General features: G+C 39.7%; 1 protein-coding gene across 50 annotated transcripts in view; it reads left to right on the forward strand.

Moving 5' to 3' along the window:
* Rbfox2 (RNA binding fox-1 homolog 2) overlaps positions 1 to 24,445 on the forward strand; it is a 262,069-nt gene extending 237,624 nt beyond the window's left edge. For 12 of the 50 annotated variants that reach the window (XM_021259063.2, XM_004845702.3, XM_021259062.2 and 9 more), the window contains 8 exons: positions 1,716 to 1,769; positions 1,886 to 1,978; positions 3,214 to 3,358; positions 7,063 to 7,102; positions 12,061 to 12,092; positions 16,393 to 16,481; positions 17,002 to 17,074; positions 18,899 to 24,445. In XM_021259063.2, coding sequence (XP_021114722.1) covers positions 1,716 to 1,769; positions 1,886 to 1,978; positions 3,214 to 3,358; positions 7,063 to 7,102; positions 12,061 to 12,092; positions 16,393 to 16,481; positions 17,002 to 17,074; positions 18,899 to 18,953 — 581 coding nt within the window. In that variant the 3' untranslated portion in view covers positions 18,954 to 24,445. Of the gene's footprint in view, positions 1 to 1,715; positions 1,770 to 1,885; positions 1,979 to 3,213; positions 3,359 to 4,413; positions 4,478 to 7,062; positions 7,103 to 9,917; positions 9,961 to 12,060; positions 12,093 to 12,258; positions 12,336 to 16,392; positions 16,482 to 17,001; positions 17,081 to 18,898 lie in introns of those variants that run through there. The other 38 variants (XM_087213964.1, XM_004845710.4, XM_087213963.1 and 35 more) reach the window with 10 other exon arrangements.
* Positions 24,446 to 25,852: the final 1,407 nt, after the last annotated feature.

Below are 25,852 nucleotides of genomic sequence, written 5' to 3' on the forward strand. Positions count from 1 at the left end.
CTAAGCATACTCAAGGTATTATTAACAGCATAACAACTTGTATCCATTTGTGGATTTAAAAGGAACTTAGGGCTAGCCTAGGGGTGTGGCTAAGCTGTTAAGAGTCCTTCCCTAGCATGTATGGGGCCCTGGGTTGGATCCCTAGTACCACAAAAGAAAATAAAGGAGTTCTTAGGAAATAAGGCCACTGGTAGGAAAAAAATGGTCAGTTTTTTTTATGTTATTTTAAATTGTTATTCAAGCCTGATACTCGAGAAAACTGCTGCTGCTATGTTTAAGGTCCTAAGAAGATTATCCTGGAAACCTTCCAGAGAATTTTAAGTCAGCATTTTCATTTATGTCGGTTGGAATCACTTAATTTGTGCAAAACATTGTGCCATCTCTTTGCATCTTACACACATTTGACATTGCAGAGCATTCATGCTCTCATAATCCAAGTAGGATTTGAACTTAGATTCCACTATAGTTTTACATAGAATGATGGATACCATCATCAGGAACATATAAAACAGCACATTCTTTAGCATATCAGAACAGGAGATTGGATTGATTGACAATGAATAGATTTTCTCTTAAGTAATGCCTTTGCTTATTGCCATTTAAATCCAGTAATTTCAATAGAATTGGTTTCCACTCATATTTATAAAGTAGCAGTGGCACAGTGCAAGGGAAAGAAATCAATAAAAGAGTTAGTCTTTCAGAAAAATATTAAAGTATGTTTGCTTATTATGTGTAAAATTCAATAAATTTTTCAAATTTTCATAAGTGGGGAATAGTACATTTTTCTTTTTATGAAGCACTTGCCATATTCCTATATATATCTTTTTAAAGCAAAGAAGAAATAAAATGACATCAAACATAATGTTTAGAAATTTCTAACATTTATAAACATTGAAACTAATGTTCAGTAAGTCTGGTGTCTTAACTCTGATTCACTTAAATATATTCATTACAGATTAAACCACTGAAGTTGGAATGTACCTTGAATTTTATTACTGCATGTCTTTCCTTTTTTACTTGGTGAACCCCGGTGAAATCCCAGTGGTAAATTCCAATGAAAGAGGATTTCAGTCTACTCAGAAAACCAGCATGATATGATTGGACCAGGAGTCTAAGATCCAGGTCAAATTTGAATCCAGTCAGAAGATAACTTTATAAAATGACTATAGTGGTAAAGGCTGTTAAAATGATGTGTAAGATGGTCCGGGGATTTAGCTCAGTAGTGCCACTGCCTGCCTTGCAAGCACAAGGTCCTGAGTTCAATCCCTGGTGCCCCCTCCCCCCAAAAAATGATGTGTAAGAAAGTGCGTCACCATGTAGTACAGAATGACACACATACTTACTGCCTTCTTTCTTTTTGTTAAACTAAGTAGGGCATTTGGGTAGTGTTGTGACAGCACTATAACAAACCTGAGGGTTTATTTCTGTCTCTTCTCTTGCTCTTATTCCCTCTCCATCTTCCTCCCTCTTTCCCAATTTGTCTTTCTCCATGAGAATCCCAAGTACCCCTGCCTACTTTTCCTGAGCCTCATTATCCATTCAACTGTTCTAGTCCTGCTTCATGACAGTGCCACTGCCCTCTCATGAAAAACAAGTTGGCACTCTGAGGAGGAATTAATAGTAGACAAATATAAACCCAGAGGTGTCTAAAGCCAACTTGATATTCACTGGTCACTCCTTAAATAATCTCAGGTGCTCACTGTCTTCTGTTTCAGGTTGGAAATTAAGCCCAGTAGTTGGAGCTGTGTACGGCCCCGAATTATATGCAGGTAGTATTTAAGTTAATGTTTCTATTTGTGCTATTTAACTATCATAGCCTCTGTAGTTTTAGTTTTCTACCCCTTTGTAATCTTTTTCCATTTTTAAATTTTTTTAATGCAATCAGCATCCAGCTTTCAAGCAGATGTGTCCCTGGGCAATGATGCAGCAGTGCCCCTATCAGGAAGAGGGGGTATCAACACTTACATTCCTTTAATCAGTAAGTAGCCTATTTTGGCCTGGCATGGATTTTGACTATTGTGACTGAACAGTAGTGTGCTGGTTTGTTTGTTTGTTTGTTGTTCTAGTGTAATACATAACTGAAAAGAAAACATTCTCAAGAAGGGCAGTAAATATTATCACAGTGCTTTGTTCTGTTTAACCCATGCTAGAATGATCCTGACCAGATGTGAAGACTGCCACAAAAGTAGTTGGAAAGGGGATGAGGGGTGAAGGCATGTGAAGAATATTTGTTCTGTACTTGAAAATAAGGAAAACAAGACATGAATATGTGTAGCGTGTGCTATTCATGTCTTCTGCTAGTCTACTTAAGGCTCTCCAGTGGAGTATCACTTGAAAGCACCTTCAGTACTGCTGATTATTCTCAGCTCCCTTGATATCTTTAAAGTCATTTTGACCTGAGCCTTTTCATTCCAGCAAGAGATATAATTAAACAGGATTCAGTGGATGTGGAAATAATGTCTCTGCACACTTTCCGGAGAACAATACACTTAAAATAAGCCCATAGAGAACATCTGCCTCTTGAGAGGATGACAGGGTAGGGGTGGTTTTCCTCTCACCTTACATTTCTGCATTAAAACATTTCAGATAAAGGAATGAAATCGACTAATGAAATGAAGTATCTAACTATTGTGTGCCTTGGAGGTGATACCACATAAAAATACAAAAGAACATTCTTTTGAGGATTAATTATATTCATGCAGTAATGTTAAGAAACAAGATTAATAATTGGCCACTTAAGGAGCTCAAATCAATCTGATTTAAACTGCCCACGGAAATTAGAAGTCTTGCTTTTATTGTGCCAATAGTCCTCAGAGCTTCTTGACCTATTTCTTACTAGCAAGCATTGTAATGGCAAAATGGGAAGGAACAGAATAAACTCACTGAAGCTTGTGATAATTTAGGCATGGAATCATTCACTTGTACATGTTGGGTTTCTCTTTCCACTTCTTTCCCTCTCAGAGACCCAGGGCAGAAGAGGCACTGAAGACTATGTGCCAGCTTTTATTTTGGGGGATTTTTTGGTACTGGGGATCGAACTCGGGTCCTTGCGCTTGCAAGGCAGGCAGCGGAACCACTGACCTAAATCCCTGGCCCTGTACCAGCTTTTGAATGATGCGATACATAGCTTTTCATCTCTTCTATAATTTGTTTACAATGAGTTGTGACTATACCTACTATTGAATGCACATTGACATTTCTGTAATATTTTGGGTCTCCCTTTAGTTCCTGGCTTCCCTTACCCAACTGCAGCCACCACAGCGGCTGCTTTCAGAGGAGCCCATCTGAGGGGCAGAGGGCGGACAGTATATGGTGCAGTTCGAGCGGTACCTCCTACAGCCATCCCCGCCTATCCAGGGTAAGTAAGCATTACATTCCAAATTAGTATGTGTCTAAAATAAGAAATTGGACTCCCCCCCCCAAAAAAGAATACCATGGCCCTCTTTTAACTCTGGGACATTGCTGTGCCACATAGTATGAATATTTGCAAATTAACGTATTAGATGGCAAGAATCAAAATAAACCATCATAAGAATGTAACAAAATGACATTTCATTGTATAAATCTTGGTTTTGGCCACCTTAAGCCTTCATTGTAAGGGCTTAAGACGGTAGCCAGAACCAGCTTGTGTTTACTAGCAGTGTGTTGGCATGGAGTTCACTCAGCAGAGCACGAATATGGATTAACACTATTGCAGAGAACCAAGAGAGGAGCTGGAGATTGTAGTACCAGACTGTGTCTGCTGTGCTCACCCCCTTCTTGCCACCCTGTGTTGGGGCAGAGGCTGGCACATGTGCCGTCCCCATGGTTTCACTGCCTGGGTGGTGAGCAGCAGAGCTAGTTACCCACAATGGATTTGCTTTCTTTGTAGGAAACGGATTAAAAGAGGTTAATTCAAAGATGAACCGAGTCCAATTGAATCAAGGGAGAAAGGGAGAATTAGGAGGATTAAACTGCAGTTGGCTTCTGAAGGATGGTAAAACAGCTGATGTCGCTGAGCATCCTTCACCTTTTGATTTTTGTGTGGAGGGTGTCTCATGCAGTGGAATGATTCCATAGCAACAAATAAATCCCTTGCTGATGAAGAGGGAGAAGGAGTGAAGATGGCAAGTTTGTTTTAGTTGTTTCTCTGTGTCAGCCTAAAATGAGTATTTTTACCAGAAGTAGACTTTTACAAGTCAGTTGTACCAAGGGCTTTCTCTCTTCAGAGATGGGACTTTTCTCTTCATCTTTTCTCTGCCTTTGGCAGGTTTTTTTCTGTATTCTTACAAAGAAATAAATAGCGGCAGAAAACCCTGTTAGCTGCTACTTAGTTAAAACATAAAGGGAAAGAGCCTCCTTTGTATGTCCTTTTCTGAGAGGAAATTTGGCTTCACCTGGAGGTGTACTAATTTAACATTCATTCATTCATAGACCAATTGGACATTCCATTAGGAGTCCTCCATGCCACAGAATTAAAGCACTTTTATTAGACAAGGCAAGTATGCATGTGGAAGTGGGCAGGCTCCAAAAGACACTGGAAGGGAACTGCTACAGAAAATTACTTTTTATTGTTTGCAAGTTAAAGATGTTTAAATCCCATGCATTTCATCATCTCCATCTTCTGCCATGACTTTTAATTTTATCCTTTTTTCTCTCTACTTGACCTTTGACCTTCAACCTCTGACATCTCTAAAGAAATGAATACTTAGTATTCATCCAAAAAATATTCAAATAAAACATAAAAAAGATTTGAAAATCCTACACACTAGGAAAATTGATCACGAAGCTTCTTCCATTTCAGCCCAAGGATATTTACTGTCACATTTGCAAAAAGACTGCTCAGAGAAACGTGGGATTTCTTTTTAACCTTCCCAAGTAATTGTATAAGGTGGTTGAATTCATTCCTGTTTGATGTAGGTCATTTCACTATATTGGCCAAACTTGAGAGCCCATTCTCTACCAAGTCCGTGTCAGGTATATATTTGCTCAAAGATATTTTATCTTTTATGTCTAATCACATCAATTTCTGTGCATTACATTGAACACTAATTTCCCATGTTTTCTTTTTTATTAACTAAACTACTTGTTTACATGGAAGATGGCAAGGAATAAGTCCAGTATTTTATGGGGAATGGCCTGGAATTGCTTTTCAGCTTAGTTAACTAATTCCATCGTCATTAATTGTGTTCTAGCCTCCTTGTGGCATTTTATACAGGGAATATTGAAATTCTTCTAGAATTTAGATGAATATTCCCATTAAGTGATTTGACTTAGGGCAAAATCTATGCATGTTTTTAATGTCAACATTTCACTATTGAATGTTTTTTAGTCTTTCCCTATATCTCCTTACCGAAATCACTGAAAGTCAATTAATCACCACTTGGACTCAGTGCTTTCTATTTTACCAGCTTTCCCATTGCAGGACCAGTCTTTTTATGTACTGAAATGCAACTGAGAGGCAGATTAGTTTCTATTTTCAGATTTTAAGTGCAATTGCGAACTGTGAAAATGAATAGGACTTAGCCAAATAACCATCAAAGATAGTTTAGTCTGCCTGTTGTGTAGTTCAAAGGAATAACATTTGAAACACTGCAAATTGTGACCATACTATCATGTAAATATAACAAAATGTCACTGAAAATAGGATTCAGAAACTTTTCAGCTACTTATAAGAAACAAGTTATTTCATACTCATGTTAAAAATACGATTTAATAACCCTACTTGCCAACTTGTTAATTATAACAGAAAGTAGTGGTAAGATTTTCCATCTTGTTTAGTTGAATGTACAATAAACAGATCATCTCATTTAAAAGTCAAATCTTGACCTAACTATTACGAAGAAGAAATTTTTATCTTTTATCTCTACTGCTGTTTCATGTCTTTTGGTCCCAAAGTAATGTTTTGGGGAAAGACTATATATATAAAAGAACCTCAAAAGATTGGAAATCTATATTTTTAAGAATAATAGTATAGTGTTGCTCCAGGTTTAAGAAAAATAAAAGATTTACAGGTTGTTTGTTTGATACAAAGTCATCTAAAGAGAAACATCTGTTCCTAACTAGCCACCCTTTTGATTTTATTCTTTTAAACAAGATAGGATGATCCTTGGTCAAGCCCAGAACTTCAGTTATCAGCTGTTTTTTTTCAGGATTCTGTGAGCACTCTTATAGTCAAAAAAGACCACTTAAAATCTTTCAGTTACTCCTTCCCACTCTGGATTATATTGTTACTATCTGGGATCCCCACTGCACCTTTCAATTCTTGGACCTTGGACCGATCACCTTTAACCTTTAGCTCATTATCTCTGCTTGTGAAAGCAATGCATTGTGGGTATTTTTGGTTGGTTTTTTTGTTTTTTTTTTTGTTTTTTTTTTTAATTACATTTCTCTGTTTACTTTGGTCAGAATTGATTGACTTGTTTTTCTGAGGTGTTGCATTGGTTCTTAAAAATGCTGAATAATAATACTTTGCATGCTTGTGTGATCAGCCAAATCTTATTGCATGTCTAATGTGCAGGGTAAAAAGCAGGTGATGTATGGATATCGAAAAATTTACATTTTACTATGAAACAAAATAAAGTAATAAACATAATTTTGAAAGGTAGTTTACATACATATCCTGCCCTAATGGAATTATTTGGGTTCACTTGTTTCATGTCAAACCTCTCCATCCGTACCCTCTTTTTAAACTCTTCAAAGAAAATCTTTCTAGAACAGACTTACCTTTTAAAATACTCCAGATATGAAAAGTGAATGTTCCAGTACAGCTGATTTGGGATAGCCATTTTAGGCTTTTCTCTGAGTGGTTTTGTTTTGTTAAAATCCTTTAGTTATCAAATATCCAGATACTCATTCTAGTTTTGCACACCTTTCAGTCTCCTCGCATGTCTTGTAGCTATATAACATGAGTGTGCACTTTCACATTTTTCTCACTGACTTGTCATGGCCCCAAGCCCAGGTTACGTATTCATACATCACCTGCCTGTGTAGAGCGCATGTGCATGCTGCCGTCCTCAATAACCGGAATGTGTTTCTGTTCTTTTGTTTTTTTGTTTTTGTTTTTGTGTGGATTTTCTGCAGTGTGGTTTACCAGGACGGATTTTACGGTGCTGACCTCTATGTAAGTACACACTGGGGCCTTCTTGACCCCATCCCCTGACAAGCCAGCCTTTTTTTTCTGTTTCTTTGGTTTGGTTATTTTGTTTTTTGTTTTAATATAATTTATTTCATTTTTATTTCCTTTTCCTTGTGGATATATATATATATATATTTATATATTTAAGAATGCAAGCATGCTTCTCTGCCACTGCGCTTGCCCCTGGGTGCAAAAACTGAGCCTTTGGGTCTCCTGATTGCTAGGGTCAGTCTACTGGACATATTCTTTTCCCTTCCTACACCCACAGATATTGTGTGTATTTCTGATTAATTTTTGAGATGATCAGCAGGTTTAAAGTCTTTTGTTACTGTCGTATCATTTGCATACATAAATAGCAAGACTAGCTTGGCCTTGAACCAACTCTTTCCCTTCTCTCCTATTCTTCTCATTTCATATCCCTCTTTAGATCATTAGAGCTTTGATTTTTGTAGATGGCAATAAGCTTTCTGAACTATGTGCTTTCTTATTTTATATACTTGGAGAAAACAAACTTGTGAAAGTACTGTAAGGATTTAATGCCAGTGAAGAGTGTAGTAATGAGAGGATGCCAGCTATTCCGTGTTTTAAGACTTTCTTTATACAAAGATCCACCATCAGTGGTTCTCTTTTCTCAAGATCTGGCAGAAAGACAAGAGTAGTATCATTAATAACCTCTGCTCTCTTACACACTTTCAGCCATCACACAAGATTTTTTACTTTACTGGCCATGATAACACTTAATCCATTATTTAAATTGTTTAGCTAAAGGTGAAGTTCTATGAATGATTTGTTAGGACCTCTTCAAATGGTCTTTTTCTGAATACTATCTTCATCTAGTCACCCAAGTCATTAAGAAACAATTTTATAAGAAAATTTTGTCAACATGAAATTATTTTGTGGGGATAGGTTAAAATTGTCTAGATTGCTTTCTTTACCCTTTCCTCCCAAAAGCTATAAATAGTACCTTTTTAGTGAACTAATTCCACCTTCAACCAGAGATTCTCTGGCCATGATTGGTCCAACACTCTAACTTCATAGATAGGTTTCTTAGATTTTTGACTGGTCCAAATTATATAAATTATTCATATGGCTGAGCATAAACCCAACTAATCCATATTTCATGACTTTTGTACTTTAACTAAAACCTACCTCTTTCCTTAGAATGTTTGCAAAAAATAATTTTTAAAAATCTTTTTTTCCTATATCTACAGGTAAACTTGAGGGTTGGATAAATCTTTTACACCAAATTGCACATTTCTAAATATACATATTTACATATGATGTTAATATGTACATTTTCCCATATACATTAGTATCTGTACTCTCATTAAACTCATCCTTATGTTCTTTTCTTGAAATCTAATCTAGGAGAGCAAACTTTTCCATTTAAATTAATTCTTAAATCAAATTTTTTTCCTTTTATTTTTCTTATTTAAAAAGTGCAACCATGTTAGGCATGGTGGTGCATGCTATAATCCCAGCACTCAGGAGATTGAGGCAGGAGGATTGCTGCAAGTTCAAGGCCAGCCTGGGCTACATAGTGAGTCAAGAGCAGTCTGAATTTCATAGCAAGACTGTATCAAAAAAAAAGAAAGAAAAGAAAAAAAAGTCCAACCTAGTTCTGTCTTGTTAAGGATTGCCAATTGTCATCTTTTTTTTTTTTTTTTTTTTTGGTGGTACTAGGGATTGAACTCAGGACCTTGCACTTGCGAGGCAGGCACAGTACCACTGAGCTAAATCCCCTGCCTGCCAATTGTCATCTTAAGTCAACCAATTGAATATTTGTTTAGTTATTTCATTTCCTTACTTTCAAATGCAAAATGTTATTGAGAGAGATGATTTTTCTTTACTTGTCAAGAAAATACTCTTTAAAAAAAAAATCTACTAATTGAATTACCTTATGAAACTAAGAAAGTAATTCAGTGGTCTGGCCAAAATATTTTTTTGACCAATGGTCCCTTTCTGAATAAATAGTTGAAAGTAATTTTATTATCATATATTTGTACATATTTTAAAGCAGAGCTTCATGGAGAAAAAAATTGTTTACTTGTGCTGAAATACAACCCAAACCCTCTGATGAGAAACAAGAATACATTATGAGGCAGCTGTTGAGATGGGCCTAATAAAAGTGTAGCTGTTAAAAGTGGACAGTCTGTATTCCATGTGTGAGGAAGCAAAAGACTGCTACTTTAAAACATATGAACAACTGTTCTACCTTGCGTTTGTTCCTCTGTCTCTACATTTTCCCATCTGTGGGAATCTATCCATATACATTTAGTTCTTGTTTCCTCAGAAACACATATTAGAATGGAAATGTTGGAAGGTTTTTGTAGTATAAGATGCACTGAATCAGAGAATACTTAAGGAGAAGCTGGTTTTGCTTCCAATACATTAACTGTGACAGGTGTTTTAAGTCCCTTTCCTTGTCCCCGTTCATAGACAGTGATCCCTGCTAGCCATTTTCTTCCTTTCTGTTTCTTTATAGCACACTGCTCTCTGGAGAGCTGATCTAGCAGTTGTGTCCAGGATTTGTAAAGAGACCTGCTGGGATAGGGATTGGGAGTGTGATGGACAGATCATGTGTCCCCCACCTTTTTTTTGCCCAGTAGAAAAGGCATGATTCACCCCAATTCACCTTCTAAGTGGCATAATAAACTACTCCTAATTCTCATTCTGTGAAAAGCATGCTTGCATCCAAAGGAAAGAAAAGGCTGGTGGGCCCTGTCGCGGGCTTTTTTGTATGATTGTTTTCCTTCCACAGCTGTGTTTTTTGAACTGCTCTTCCTGTGTTCTGTTATAGAATAGTCTTACAGGAACCAATCATTAGCGCTAAAATACCTCAGGTAGGAGTGCCAGTGTGACCTGCCAATCAATCAGATTGTGGATTGCAGTGAAAAAATTGAATTATACTAACCATTCCAGCTCCACGTTAGAGATGGGAACAGAGGCTCTTTTGGACAATCAAGACTTGTGAGCGTGTGATCTAAGCCCTGCTACCTCAGCAGTGCACACAGTCACTTTCTAGGCATAATGGCATTTCCTCCAAAATCACGTGCTCCTGTCCCACTGCCATATATCTGCACCAGGTGTGTTACACACACTGTCCCATCACTGCTGCCTCTTTTAATTTGCCAATCACATTTGCCCTTGGTATTTTATATTGGAGATCTTAATGGTGGGTACATTTTCTTAATGACTGTGAAAGAAATATAAAAAGGGAAGAAGTAGAACTCTATCCAAATAGGACTCGGTTGAGTCCCACATCGGGTCCTGAAGTAAAATCCTAGTAGTGACTGGACTATACTACTGCTTAAGTTTGAAGTTGCTTTGAACTCAGAAACTAAGATGTGCTTTTGTCTTGCCTTCTCCTTTCACATGGGAAGATCAGTGAGTTCATTTGACTAATAACAAACTTCTTAGGAAGTTTGCTGATGGCTGGGTACTAGAAGGAATGTTTTTTCATAGTTTAGTTATTTTATGTGGCTACCCAGTGAGATTTTTAAAATGAACTGATTTTTAAAATGAAGATATGTGGAATAGTAAAATGTTTGAAAGATTTGATTCATTAAAGATCCTCTCTCATCTGTCATAGAAGTAATAAATTGAAGATACCAAGTTGATCATTATAATTTCTTCCCTTAATCCCAATTTTAAATAATAATAAAGTGAAATATAATTATTACTTTTCAGAATAGATAGATCTCTGTCAAAAACAGTAACTATAATACCATTATTGTATAGTTTTTTGAATTTGGGACTGTGCTATTCACGTTTACTCATAGGTGCCATATTGCCACGTAAGAACTCAATAGTGTTTCCTAAAGCAGTGATTTTTCAGCTAGGGTGGGGAAGCAGTGAGGAAAAAGGAGGTAGAATCATCTAGGGGCAAATAAAGTGACTCCCAAGGGTCCAGCATAAGTTGTTGCTAATTGGAAGAGACCTCTCCTCTGCTGCAGTGTTTATGAGCATCACAGTCATGTTCCCCTCTATACATGTGCACACACTCTCCTTGCTGTGTTGATCTGGTACACTACATGGAGGTAACAAACTTTCATTTTGTCTGCTGGTCTTGAAACACACACCCTCCTTCCTCCTCAGTGTCACATGATGTCATTGTCTTTCAGGTAGAAAGAAGTTGTCTTGACATCACATGCTCACCGAAGTCCTGTTTTAATGTAAACTTAAAACAAAAATGTAGTAATATTAAAGGTGAGGTTAAAATTGAGACAAGGCAAAAGTCTGCCAATGTGAGATTAATAAAACCAGTTTAAGATTGAACTGTATGCAGATTAATGTCACATATAGAGGGGTGATATTTAGAACTCATCCATTGTGTTCTAATTTAAAACACAGTTACAGAATTGTGCAAAAGAATTATGCAGTATGGAAACATCATCAGGTTAATTCGATGATAAAAATGAATTTAGAGCACAGGAGAAAATCCCCAAGTAACATCAAGCCTTGGGAAACTGAGGCTTTGATATAACAGCTTCAGAAGTCATTAAAAAGGACCTTAAAGGCCATAGCATTTCCCTTTGAAAAGTTAAAGGCAGATATGTTCCAAATATGTAAAAAAATTTCTTAAGTACAGGAAATATTTGAGAAGAACACTGTGTATCAGAATATATGGTTGTTGGCAGGAGGTGAGCATACACTTGAGTGCTGTGGGTCAGGATTGAATTACATTGTCAGGGCCAGACAGATGGAAGAGGGGAGTAATATAGTTACCCTGTTTGGGAAAACTAGGAGTCATTCAAAATGAATTGCCAAGGAATAAGAAAGTAATTATTTTTCAGTGGGTATGAGCATATTTGAATCAGGCTTAGCCGTGCCAGAATTATGCAGCCCTCAGTTCCAAAAAGCTGTCTGTGTGCCCTCCTACATTAGGGTGTGCTGTGGCCATGCTAATCCCCATTTTTTGTTTTATTTCAAATCACACACAGATAGAATCTGCAAACTGCTTCAGATCAAACAGGTCTGATTGTGTGTAAATACATATGTCCTTTTTAATTTTTATTATTAATGGTTGCTTCAGTTTTGCATCAGTGCATGGTTAAAAGCAATACACATCAGCTATTCATGACTTCATATCTCCAAATGAATTATTTCTCCTCTTTTTTTTTGTTTGTTTGTTTGTGCAGTCAGCTGAAGAAATGTTAACATCTCACTCTAAATCTCTCAGTGGAGTCTCTGTTCCCTTCTCTGATATAACAGATGGGTTACTGCTTGTTATAATTATTAACATTGTGGTGTGGGCCAGGGCTCGGGTGGGCAAGATTTACTCTTCCTTTGGGCTGGGGTGGGGCCAGTTGTTAGGGTATGGAATGTTAACTCAAGTGGTGACTGACTGTTTCCGTAATACCAGGTCGTTGTGGCTGCACGCTCTAGTAATTGAGGCTGTGTACTTCACCAAGCTTGTGGTAGAGCCTAGGGCAAACTGCTGTCCCAAGAGAATGCTGGGATAGATAGAGTTAGCCAATATGAGTCTGAACGTGGTGATTTTGCTGGTCGTTTTAGCTCCAGATGTTGGCATGCTTAGTTTTTAATGTGATTAATAAATGTGGCGCCATATTCCCTCCCCACGCCTGAGCCCTCTCTCTCCTACCCCCTTCCCACCTTGTTCTTTTTGAAAAATTTAAGAAACAATAATGTAGACCTTGGTGTTTCAAACTGCACATCGTTCTCATGTTCTATAAAGGCCTTTGTAGTTGGTGGTAGAAGTGAAAGTTGAGAAAACAATTTCTCAGCCTAGAATCTTCATGCACTCTAAAATCCAGAATATAAATAAATTGGTCTGGATTTTATCCTGTATTTTTGTGATATAAATTGGATATAAATAACCAATTTAAGCAGGAGCAGGAATATTTCGGAGGAAAGATACATCTCTAAGAGATAAATCCATAATACACAATTTAATTTTTCTTGTTTGGGGAGTAATCATTGGTGAATTACAAGATTAGTTAATCAGGATATTACCAACCATCCTAAGCATAGCTCTCCTTTAAAAGACTTCTCTATAATACCATTATCATAAAGTTATTAGGAGAGTAGACATGTGGAAATATACTATTAATGTTGTTTTACTTAGTGCTGATACTCTTCCTGACCATTTTGTTATAAGTAAAATATTTTCATCCATGTCCTGTTTCATGAATTTGCATCACAGAGAACCTCATCAAGTTCAGCACCAGAGTCAGAATTTACTTATAGAAGAAGGAAACTACTGCCAGAATCTACCCATTCTTTCTGGATTGTAAAAAATATTCTTTCCCACAGTCTGATCCATTTTGAATGGTTTGGATTGACAGTGACAGTACTCCTAAATTCAGCACTGAGGGACTTCTGACCTCTTGCATGCAAAGAAAATGAGTGGTAGGAATCCTGTCAGGAACCTCACTTAGAACCTCTTTTTGCCAGGACTAGTAGAATTCAGCTCAAAGCCACGATTTGAATGAATCTTCACAGAGAATATCTCTACTCAGGCATTGTGGGGGCCAGGTAAGGACGCTTGCCCTCCCCTCCCTCTGTACTGGGATTGAAATTTGAAATTAGCGCTGCTAAACTGCATCCCCTGCATACTAAGTTGCCCAGGCTGAGTGGACTCAAATTTGTAGTCCTCTTGAGTAACTGGGATTACAGGTGTGCACCACTGTGCCCCGCTGTCAAGTGAAGACTCTTAAGCCACAGAGTCCCTTGAAGAGAATCTATACCTCTGCCCTAGGTGGATGCCCTAGTTTTTAAGTGCTTTACCTAGGTAAACATGAATCAGGCTTTAACTCCCTTTATTACCTTCACATTTAAAATTTTTGAAGATTATTTTGGTGTTTAAAAAAAAAGATTATTTTGGTGTTTGAATTATCATTATTTACAGAAAATTTTACTAAAGATAGCTCTGCTGTAGGCCTCACACAGGCCCTAATTCTTAAGATTTCTAGTTATAATCACTTCAGCTATGGCCAGGCATGTGGTACAACTGTAATCTCAGCCATTTAGGAGCCTGAGGTGGGAAGATCAAGTTCAAGACTCGCCTGGGTAACAGTGAGACTATCTCCAAAAAATTTATTTTGTCAACTGTAACTTTCATTTTGTTTTTAAAAATGCTTTTACTGCTTCATGTCATATTTAGAAGCTTAAAAAAATAAGTGATGCTTCAGTTCACGAACTTGATTTGTACTACAATTTTGGAAAAGATGACGACCATGGTCATGTTTGTCACCCGATGCAGAATTCACAAAAAACAAAATTTTGCCAAATGCTTCTATTTGCAAACCAAATTGTTTGCAAACAAAAGTGTTCGTGAACATACCACTGTACTTTAGTTAACTGTATGTTGCAGTCAGCATATAGTTGCACAGCTTTCCCAAGTCAGTCTGGCCTGCCATTCCCAAAAGACCAGGCTAGAATTCCAAGGAATTGTTGGTTGCAAACCAGCTCTGTAGGATGTTTCCTGCTGTACCTTCACCCACTTCCATTTATTGCCAGTGTTTAGTAATACTAATTATAATCTCCTGACTTTCATACGTATGTATAGAAAACTGTCAGTGAAAAGAAATATTTCCTTTTCCAAGTCACTGGGTGAACAAAAGAAGAGTAACATGAGCCGGAGATTTAGCTCAGTGGTTCCACCCGAGTTCAATCCCCAGTACCAAAAACAAAAACAAAACAACAACAAAAAAGAGTAACATAACTCCTGGGAGCCAGTGAAGTAATTTTTTAACACACAGCATAAACTTAAAAAACAAGAGTGAATTTTCCCTCACATTGCAGTTTCTTCAGTGAGAAAAGCATAAATTACATGAGAATGAAGCAGAAACATTTAGTTTATAAAATTATAGACATTTCTAAAATAAGATTTAACAGAAATAAAAGAAGCAAGATAGAAGCTTCTCCAAAAAGGAATGAGTCGTCTCATTAGAAAATACGTGTTTTCAGTCCTAAGCAATGATATAGTTACAAATTTGAACTTTCTTTGATAGATTTAGCAAAAATTGAATGTTTGGAAAAAATACAAAGTAAAGAGCTTAGGGCTAAGGATAAAGTTTTAAAAAAGAAAAGAAAGTAGAAAGTTTCAAATGTCAGTGAGAAATGGACATACCTAATCTACAGAAATAAAATGGTTCTACTATTGTTCACTACTGAAATGATATCCAAATGGACCATTCGAACAGCATCTTTCATAGTAAAAGGACAATAATAAGAATTTGCATCTGAATTGGGTTTAGGTAAAATAGATGAATTCTAGAAGTGTAAAGAAAAATTAGGGCTTGCCAGATTTGGTAGCACATTTGTGTAATCCTAGCTGCTCAGGAGGCTGAGGCTGGGGGATTGCAAATTTGAACCTAGCCTAGACAACATAGCCTCTCTATAAATACGTGGGCTTGCCATTGTTTTCAGTAGCTTGTCTCAGGGCATTTGTTGTGGTGCTTATCTTTGAAGTACTTTCTTAAACAGGACAGACATATGGTTCACTTTAAAGTATTTGATTCATCTAAGAGAAGTGGAATAGTTCCATATCTATTTGAATCCAACCAAAGACCCCTCAGCCATTTGTAATCTGGTTTGCCAGAGTCTGAAACCGACTGGAGTGGGCAGACTTTCTGTAAAGGGCTAAGCGGTAAATATTTTTGGCTTTTTAAGCCATACTATCTGTTACAACTATTTTGAAAAACAGTTGGCAAGTTGCATTAGCTCCCAGGGCCAAAGTTTGCTGACCCCGATCTACTTTGTCCTTTCCTTCTAAACACTCCCTGATGATCTTAGCCTCTTGGCAAACACCTAGGCCAGTGGAGCAGAGCTCTCTATCAGACCTTTCTGTGATAAACTCTAGTATCTTTGTAATGAGTCAATCCAAGTGCTTCAGAGAATATGAGGTTAACCCATGTAAATGTAACGTATTTTAACTGTTTTTACATTTCTTGTCAGAGTTCTTGCAACATTCTGTGAATGTTTTCTCTGTTCAAAGTTCCAACAAAGACTGTGAAGTAAGACAGATCCAAAACCTTATCTTTATTTCTTAAAATTAACAGGTACTATCTATATAGCTTATTTTTGCTACTGTCACAAATTGGAAAGTAAATTCCTGCATTGGGTAGAGCTTAATTGCCTGTCAGAGGAGTAACATGCAGACTGATGCAGTTTGAAACATTTTCTTCCCATGTGTGTATCTGTGTCTGTGTGTCTCCGTGTCTACATGTGTGTGTCTGCGTGTGGGTGGGCACGTGTGTGTCTGTCCTGGGGGAAGGTATCTGTAAAGTCAGTTCTCTTCTCTCCTGTAGGGTGGATATGCAGCCTACAGATATGCACAGCCTGCTACTGCAACTGCAGCCACAGCTGCTGCAGCCGCTGCAGCCGCTTACAGCGACGGGTAGGTACAGGGTGGAGAGTGAGCACACACCATCCATAGTGCCACCTCCTTTTCCTCCTTCACCTTTTCCAAGGCAGTGCTCTGGCCATGCGCTTCCTGGCAGTCTGATCTTAGTGGCCTCTGTCGTGCCAAAGCACAGACACTGGCTCCTCCCCAATCCCGCTGTCTTGGTCTTGTCTCTTTCTGGGCTTTGACTGAAGTCTCCCTCTTCCTCACTTCCAACTCCCTTCTCTTCCATTTCATAGAAGTACTCCAGAATTTTTTAGTTATTGTGTTCAAGAGTAGAAATAGAGACCAGGGATTTAGCTTGGTGGTTCTGCTGGCAAGCACAAGGTCCCGAGTTCGATCCCCGGTACCAAAAAAAAAAAAGAGTAGAAATAGAAAGATTTTTTCCATTCTTCCAGTTTTCCTGATAAAAGTCCAAGACCTAGTAGCACACAAGGTGTTAGCACAGTAAACTCTAATTTGCTTAGATTACAGTCTTGCTTTTACCTCTCTGATTTGTACCTCTTTTTTCCAGTTATGGCAGGGTGTACACAGCTGACCCCTACCATGCCCTTGCCCCTGCCGCTAGCTATGGAGTTGGCGCTGTGGTAAGTATATACATACCTTTTTTCTTAAACCTTTTTACTCCTCCTAACCTTTACCTACAGACTGTAAAAGATCTAGGGAAGTGATAAATTCAGCCCTTTGTGCATTTCCAATATGTTAAAACCAGATAGATCTCTCTGAAGATAGGCACCCATCTTTATTGTGTCCTACAGTATTGGCTAAGTGGCCTGTAAGGGCAGCAGAAAGGGACAGGTAGTGACAGTCTGCCCTGAGTAATGGCATCATTAGGAGAGAAGTAAGGGACATTTTGTATTAATTCAGATATTGAGTGCACACCAGTTACGTGGTGTGACTGACAGGTATTGGCAGACTCAGGAATATGAGGGTCTCAGTTTTCACAGTACGCTTTCCAAAAACATTAATGTATATAAATTTTTTAAATTGCAGATGCCAAAAGATTCCTCTGCTATTCCTAAACTTTTTGATAGATAGTAGGAATGCCAAATGAATACTTCATAAGATATTTTATCAACAACAGTTGTGCCAAAATGTGGTATTTGTATGGAAATGTAGAAGTCCATAGAGCTTGTCTGCAGTAGTCCACTCTGAGCAGAACTCGTGTTGGCTTGGAGGAAAGCCTGCCATGCCAGTGACTAGGATTCACTGGTGACAACAGAGGATGAATACTCCACAGTGACACTGCTAATGCCAGGCATTCTCCAGTTCAGCAACTGCTTGTGAACTTGGGCACAGTTATTCAAATTGGGGGGAGGGCATAAAAGTTACAAAAGAAGTATAAAAGTATAAAACAGTTGTGAAAATGCCATTTCTCACTCAGAATTCCAGCTGATGCAGGTTTGGGAAAGGAAGTAGGATCCTCAGGGACTGTATATTTAGATTGAGGTCAAGACAACAATATAAAGACAGTGATGGAGGTTCCTGAGGTCCTATTGAGTGTCACATTATAAAGCTATTCTAAAAGAATGACCCAAAGAAAGATACATTCCTGGGGAATTTCTCATTCAAAGAGGTAAGCCATCAGATAAAGACACTTGATGAAAGAAACAACCTAATACACAGTCCTTCCTATCCATGGGTTCCACATCTATAGATTCAACTGAAGTATGAAGAGGGAAAAGTTGTGTCTATAGAATGTGCACAGACTTTTTCCTGTTATTACTTTCTAAACAATGTAGTGTAACAGTGGTTTACATAGCATTTACAATGTCTTGGGTACTACAAGCAATCTAGAGATGATTTAAACTATATGAAGATATGCATTGGTTATATGCAAAGAATAAATAAACCATTTTATATCAAGAACTGGAGTGTCCACAGGTTTTGCTATCTGTGGAAAGTACTAGGAAATTGATACCTCACAGATACCGAGGAATAACTGTATTTTATAGTGTCAGTTTTATTAGTTGAAAGGTTTGTGGGGGTTTAACTGCAGCATCATCTCAAATACAGGATGGGAAGTAATGCATGCCTTTGACAGGTCATGTGTGAGAAGGGGAAATCAGCAGTCTGTTCTCAGTCAGGGTTATAATGATGTATCAAGGTGATCAAAGACTTGTGCTTATAAAAACCACACTATTGCAGAATGACTTAAACAATCTTAAGTTTCCCTCCTGCACTGATCATGTAAATCATGAAGTAACTATCATTACACTCCCCTGGAGACTACAGCTTAGCAGCATGTGCGAGGCTCTGGTCTGAGCATCAGAGGCAGAAGCTGGGACATCAGTCAGCCTCTGCTCAGTTGCTTTGAGATGTCAAAGGGCGCTTCCTCAGGACTTGTTTCTTCATTTTCAGTTCTTTCCTCATCAACCTTTTAATTATTTTTATGTCTTTGATTGCTGCAGGCGAGTTTATACCGAGGTGGCTACAGCCGATTTGCCCCCTACTGAAGTGACGTGAGACCCCTGCAAATGGGACAGCCCCCAGTCATGAGGCCTGGCTATTGCAATATTTACTAGTAGAGGAACTCTATAGCAAGATGAAGAGGAAAAACAAACAAACAAACAAAAAAAACAAAAAAAAGAGAGAATACTTTTTTATACCTCACTATGTTCTTTGAATATGTATTTTTCCTTTAAATTTTCTGCCTTTAATTCTTTTGTTCCAAAGATTGTGCATTTTTCCTTTTTTTTTCTTTTTTTTAACTGTGGTTAAAAAAAAAAAAGATAATGCATTTCCATGTCTTTATGTCCGTGCTTAGCTTATTCTATCAATCATGGAAGAGGCAGTTAATGAGGATGGAGAGACATTAGTAGCTGATGAAGGCATTTGATCAGAAATCAGCAGACAGAATTACCAAAGTGTGTCTGGTGCTGAGTGGCTGGGGGACAAGCAGAAGTGGAAGAGATCTTTCTGCAACAGCATATTCTTCTAGTCTTCTGAATTTCTGGTCTGTGGCAGGTGGTTCTGATTGGCTGTGGCTAGAATCCACGTGCCAATAGATAGGAATCTGTGTTTTCAAAGCAAGAGAATTAAAAAGACACTTTCCTCTCCTCTTCCCTCCTGTCTTCTCCATACTTTCCACAGTCATCTTAGCCTGAGTCAATTGGCATAGTTTTTGGAATTACAGCATTGATATTTCCAAATACGCTCTCAGGCTGAATAATAAACACCTCATTAGGAAATCGATCTCAGAATAAATTCTGGAATATAAAAACACTCATTTCTTTTCTTTCCTGTAACCCTAGCATTCCTGCTAGGCTTCTGATCCCCTTTAGTTGATCCACAGCTTAGCTCATGTATTCTTTTATTAATATGCTGTTCCCATGTCCTCAAGATTTAGGAATTTAGGACCCAGGGACAGAAGAATGAATAGCTAGTGGCCAGATTTCCTCCAGGTATCTGGGCACAGCTTGAGGATTAAAAGTACAAAGTGTTAAGGGCCATTAGAAAGGCTGCAAAAGAGAAAAGGAATACTAAAAGGCCTGTATTTCTTATCTTGCATCAGAAAGTAGTACAAACGAACTATTTAAAAAAAAATCTTCTAAAGAATCTGTTGGAGAAAGACAAGGCACCAAGCCCAGGGGTCAGCTGTCCCTGGAAGTTTTGGTGATGAGGACATGTGAGGGCAATCAGGGGCACTTTGTACTTGCTCCAAAGCCATAGGAATTTTCATCTTCCAGAGCCTCTCTGAGTTACTTCTCCACCCAGTCTCCAGCCCTTGTGGCCATTGCACCCAGCTTCTCATTATTCTCCAGAGAAGCCCAGCTGAGCACCTGGACTACCTGTTGTATGTTAACACTACAGGACACATGCTCCAGAGCCCACACTGGGAAGAGGGTGTGACTTGGCCAGGATCCTCCTGCAAGGCTGAGGCAGTGAGTCACTGGTCTTGCTGTCTGGCTTTGGTTTTAATGTTATCAAGGTCAGGGAGAAAGTGCTTCTCTTCCAGCTCTGAGATGGAACTGATTAAAACAAGTGTCCTACAGCATTTCCCAAAATGGCATTAGGAAATAAGAAAAGCATGGTCTGCTTGGCTCCCTGGTCAGTTCACATTGGTACTAGGGTGACCTTTCACCCAAGGGATAGCTGCTAAACGGAGTGATTCAGAGACATGGAGCTTCTGCTGCGTTATGGGTTTGGTTTGGGTTCTTTTTTTTTACTCCTGCCTCCACATGTGTTTTTGACTGATAACTGATTCGTGTCCCTGAATTAAAATGGCCGATGTATGTGTGACAGCATCAGGCATTCTTTGTAAGCAGAGTGCTGTATCTGGGAAGGCACTAGCCTGTCCTTTGTGACACACCCCCTCACTCCTTCAGATCTTCTGTCCTGATACCTGGGGGAGAGGATCTGCACGAAATGAAGGGAGATGCCAAGGGAGCTAGAGGCCTTGATGCAATCATTAACCCTCGGGGGAATACACAGAACAGGGACAAGCCTGCCCAGTGCTTTGGCTGTTTATAGAGTCCCTTCCCCCCAAGCCAAAGTTTGATTTGTGGCTGTTAAGACAATTTTTGTTGTATGTATATAAATATTTTAGGGGAGGTGGGATATGATGTGGAGCTTTCACAGTTCTAGGGAATGGGGGCAGGGAGGATTTTTCTTTGTTTCTTTTGCTTTTGTATTGAGGGAGAACTTTTACTAACTAAAGAAACAGAAATTTCGGGTCATGTCCAGCAAAGCCTTTCTCACAAAATGGCAAGCCACTTAACCGAGTAAAGACTAGGCCAAATCCTAAATGGTTGTATCCATAGCAGGGGAGGAAAACAGGGGAATGAGTTTAAGAATGTTTTTCTTATTTTCTCCTAGACAAAATTAAGGATGATGGGCAAGGTAGAGAAGGTAGATTCCCACAGTCCTTCCCAAATAGGCAGATGGTGGAGCTTGAGGGACCTTTTGTGCTCTTCAGTTCAGCTGGTTCTGGCTGAGGCCTCCAAGGCAAGCTCCATTTTCCAGTAGGTTCTGCTGCATCTCCCAGAATGCTTTTTAATGCCACTTCCTCCAGCTCCCTTTTCTAGGAAAGATTAAATGGGGTTCTACTTTTTTATCAAAAGGTATTTGTTTTCAGGGTCAATGCTGAGAATTGGGATTCTCCTGAGCATCTAGATTTCTAGATGGTGTCAACCTCCACATGAACTTTGAACTTTGAGATTCCTTACAGTCAACTTCACCAGAGGCAGGTTCCTCAGAGCAGCAATGCTAGTTTACTCTGTTTCTTACTGAGTTCAGAAACAGGGTCAGAGGAGTTTGGCATTTTGTGAATTCATTCAAGGATGCTGGTTGATATTTCCAAAAAACTTACTGATGCTGAATCACAGTACATGAATGAGTTTGTTCAGCTTTACTGTAGTTCATGACCTGGACTTACTATACCGAGCACCTTATTCTCAGAAGCTGGGCTCCTTTAAGGAGACCTCTAGTGAAAACCTTTATCTGGATACTCCTCTTTCAGCCCAGAGAGCTGCCCTTAGGGCTTCTCCAGAATTCCATGTGTTACTTAGTTTAACTGTTGTGAACTCAGATCCACCATTGTGATTCACCATTTTTAAGGCTCTCAGGCGTAACAAAACCTATCACCACCATCCTCTGGCACCCTCAGTCTCAATTGAGCCAATACATTTTCTTTCTTTAAAAAAGCAGACTGGGGCTCAGCTTATAGTTTAAGGGGAGCTCATGGCAATCTAGTCAGTAGAAATCAACAATAACAGCTTTTCTCCACATGTGGACTCCTCAGGGGCTGAACAGCTCCTAATTTAGGTTATCCTGTGCTAGAGATGGAGCAGATAAGCCAGCTGTCACCACCATCTTCTCGCTGGCCATGTAGCTTCCAGACATGAGGGACTGTCAGGCAGGGATGGAAGCAGCCCCAAGGATAAGATAACCCCCTTCCCTTTGGCTTGGCAGGAGAACAAGGCCGACCAAGAGACAGTCTGGAAAGCACTTAGCCATTTAAGGAAGGAGAGGGGAAACTGATGAACCTTCCCCTTTAGCCCAGTGCAGCCGGTTCTCTGCTGCTTGCAACCCTCTAGCACAGTAACATTTGCAGAATTGTGGATTTTTTTCCCCCACAGATAATAGGAGGAAAGGGATTTTAGGGTGGGGTGGGGAAGGGGTTGTGGTGTTTTAAAAGCATAAGTTACCTGTTTGCACTGTTTTAAGATAGGAAAAAATAGTGGGCAAGGTGAGCATCAAATGTAAGCTTGTGTGTTTCATTTTGTCACGCTCTTGAAAATGTCTGACATTTGTAGTATACACCAGTGACACTTGATTCTCTGTTGCATAAAACACTATATATTTTTGGGAAATGTTCCTGTCCAAAAGCCTCTTCCTTCCCTTTCCTTTTCCTGTGTACTTCATCCTTGCTTTACTCATCAGCCAGGCAATAGCCATCCACGAGCTAGAGTGTGAAACAGGGCCCTTTCCAAGCAGGCTCTGGGTGTCCTAAGCCAGCGTGTGTCCTCTGGGTTACTGAGTATGGTAGAGTCCCTGGAACCTGTCTTTAAAAACAAGGTTCACAGACCAGAGTGCAGCAAAGTGTCACTTTCCTCAACGAGACACTAGGAATGCAGCACCAAGGAGTGGAGGGGTTCCTGAAGTATTGCAGTTGGCTGTAGTAGCCGAGTTCTTACCCATGTTACCGAAACTGTGGCCAGTTACAGTTTACTCAGGAAAACGGTAGCTCATTCAGCCATGGTAGTGCTGGTTGGCAGGGATTGGTAACTGAGAGAACTGCTCATCAGCCAGAACTCAACCCTTGCCTCTAAGGAGACCATCAGCATTGGGACTTGGTCCTCTGTCTGGTAGTCACATACATGCCAGTGATGGTGACATGAAGGCTCCACTCACCCTGGCAAGAAAAAGGGAATAGCGATTCTCTTTTCCTCTCCAACCCCTTCCCCTGTTAGCAACACCAGATTCCCAGGGGGCTATATAAGTTTTTGAAATTTTTCAAAAAATGTTTTTTGGTTTGGTTATTCTGGAAACTGAGAAGTGCTTTAAGCGATGTCTACACCCCACCAAGACTCCCAAGCTTAGTCTTTTTTTTTTTTGGTATTATGTTCACAGTATTTGTGTGTGCTTGTTTTGGCAGCTCATTTTGGCTGATATGTATGTGTATGTGTGTGTATATATATATATATATATATATATATATATATATATATATATATATCGAGTGATGAATTGATCTGTTTTTTTTCCTGAGGGACATGAATTTTTTTTTCTTGTGTTATCATTCTGCTTGTGAATAGCTGGAGCCAAGTTGGGGCTGACGTGTAAGCTAGGGCTGCAAAGTGCGAAGAGAGCCAGCAGAGTTCACTTGTCCCTGACAGTCTGACTGACCCGAGGCTCTGAACTTTTCAGCCCCAATCTTTGCAAGGCTCAAAATGCCACAGAACCTCTCCTCCTCCCCACCCCCATGGCAGGGACTGGGCCAACCCAACGTGCAACATGCAGTTTCTCTGGCCCATCCCATTGCCATGGCAGCACAGGTACCTTTGGGGCATGGGGGCATCCCACGGGATGCTTGTACAATTGACCACCTAGCCTTCTCTCCTCCCCATCTTGTCCTCCCTGAGAATCACTTCCTAGGACACCCGAGCTGCTTGCCCAGGGTCCTGTTTCCCTGCTTACTCCAGAGAAACATCCCAGGGCTTTGTAACAGTCTCTGATTCCCTTCCCTTCTCGTTAAGAATCATATTGTATAGTAGCTTTCAGACCATACAGTATTCATTGGGTTACTCCTATTATTATCAAGTAGCTGGAATTGTGAAGGTCGGAGTAGTTAGATCTTTAGCTTTTATTCCTTATTTTTTTTGTATTACTCTCCATGTGTATAAATTATTGATCATGTTGCTGGCTTTTATAAACTCTAAGCAAAGGAGGAGCACTGCCTCAGCCTTTGCCAATGATAATGAAGCACTGTTTTTAAATAAAAGAGAGAAACACCATTCTTTGGCCTGTGTGTACTGATCCTTATTCCCTGTCACCTCCACCTGGGGTTCAAAAGTGCATCTTGTATTTGACTTCTTAAAACTGGGGAAAAGGAAAGCGACAGCATCCCCAGGGAGGACATTGAGTTACAAGCTGTGCAGTAGATGAGGCCAGCAGCCAGTGCTGTGTAGGAGCGCCCTCTGGCTCCTCCTGCAGAGCTCTCTCGAGGCTAACCTTGCGGTTTAACCTCTCTCTCCATCTCCTCTGCACTCTGCCTGCTGCCCCACTGTACCTCAGACACTACACCAGCATCCATTGCCAGCTGTCCCTTCGCCCTCCTTCCCAGACCTGGTTCGAGTAGACAGTGCTTTCCACTTCCTACAGGAAATGCACCCTGCTAGCCCATTCTCACCCATGCCCTTTCAGCCATCCCTTGCTTCAGTGGTTTCCCAGTCAGTATTTAATTCCCTCATGTCTAAAATTTCCATCATGTGCATTCTCCATAAATTTCCCAACTTCCTTCACTTAACCCATGAGATCATCATGCCTCTTCCATGGAGAAATGGGGGCCATCAGACAAGATCTCTGAATGAATGATGGCTAACAAATCTGTAAGGCTGATTCACCCACTTTCTCCTTTTCTCCTATCCAAATGGGAGAGGCCTGCACTGCACAGGTGAGCCCCAAACCTTTGCTCTGCACCCCACCTTTCTCAGTCACACTGCTTGACTTTCCTTCTTCAGTAGTTAAACTTCCATTCTAGAGTTCGTTGGGGCTTAAATCTTAAACTTTTTTCTAAAAATGTTTTCTGGCAAGATTCCAAGTTTTCTCCTTTGTGGCAATCTTCTAGAATAAGTATCCGCATGCTAACTCCAATTACCTGTCCTGGCCCTGCTGCATCCTGGCTTTTGCCTCCAGCACATGGAAGCAGCCCCTTATGGTGACAGCTAATAGATCCTTATCACATACTATCAAGGCTCCTTCACTTGTCAGACCACAGAAGCCTGAGGTATGGAGGACCTCCGCACTGCCACGCAGAAAGTGGTACCATGGCCTTGTCTGTCCCTCTCCTAAAGTGGCTCCCTGCCATCTTTTCTCCAGAACCCCACCTGGTATAAAAGAGGTACATTCCCTCAGCTAAAGTGCAGGCCCACTGTGTACATGGGATTACATCCAGCCCCGGGGTGCTCCGGGGCACATGGATCCATCCCTGTGATGCTGTTCTGTCACTCACTGCAGTGTGAGGAATAAAGCTCTTTGTCTCTGGCCCAGGTTTGTAGCTTCCATGAGGACCCATGAAACAAAAAGAGGCTAATGTATTTGCTTTTAAGGAAGGAGAACAGGTCTTGGACCTGACAGTATTGTTAGTCCCATTTTAAAAGCTGAGAAGGAACCACAGATGAACAGCCCAAATCACAAAATAG

The sequence above is a fragment of the Heterocephalus glaber genome, unplaced genomic scaffold (assembly GCF_053883595.1).
Source record: "Heterocephalus glaber isolate CG9 unplaced genomic scaffold, H.glaber_assembly_v1.0 deba00001444, whole genome shotgun sequence".
Classification (NCBI taxonomy): domain Eukaryota; kingdom Metazoa; phylum Chordata; class Mammalia; order Rodentia; family Bathyergidae; genus Heterocephalus; species Heterocephalus glaber.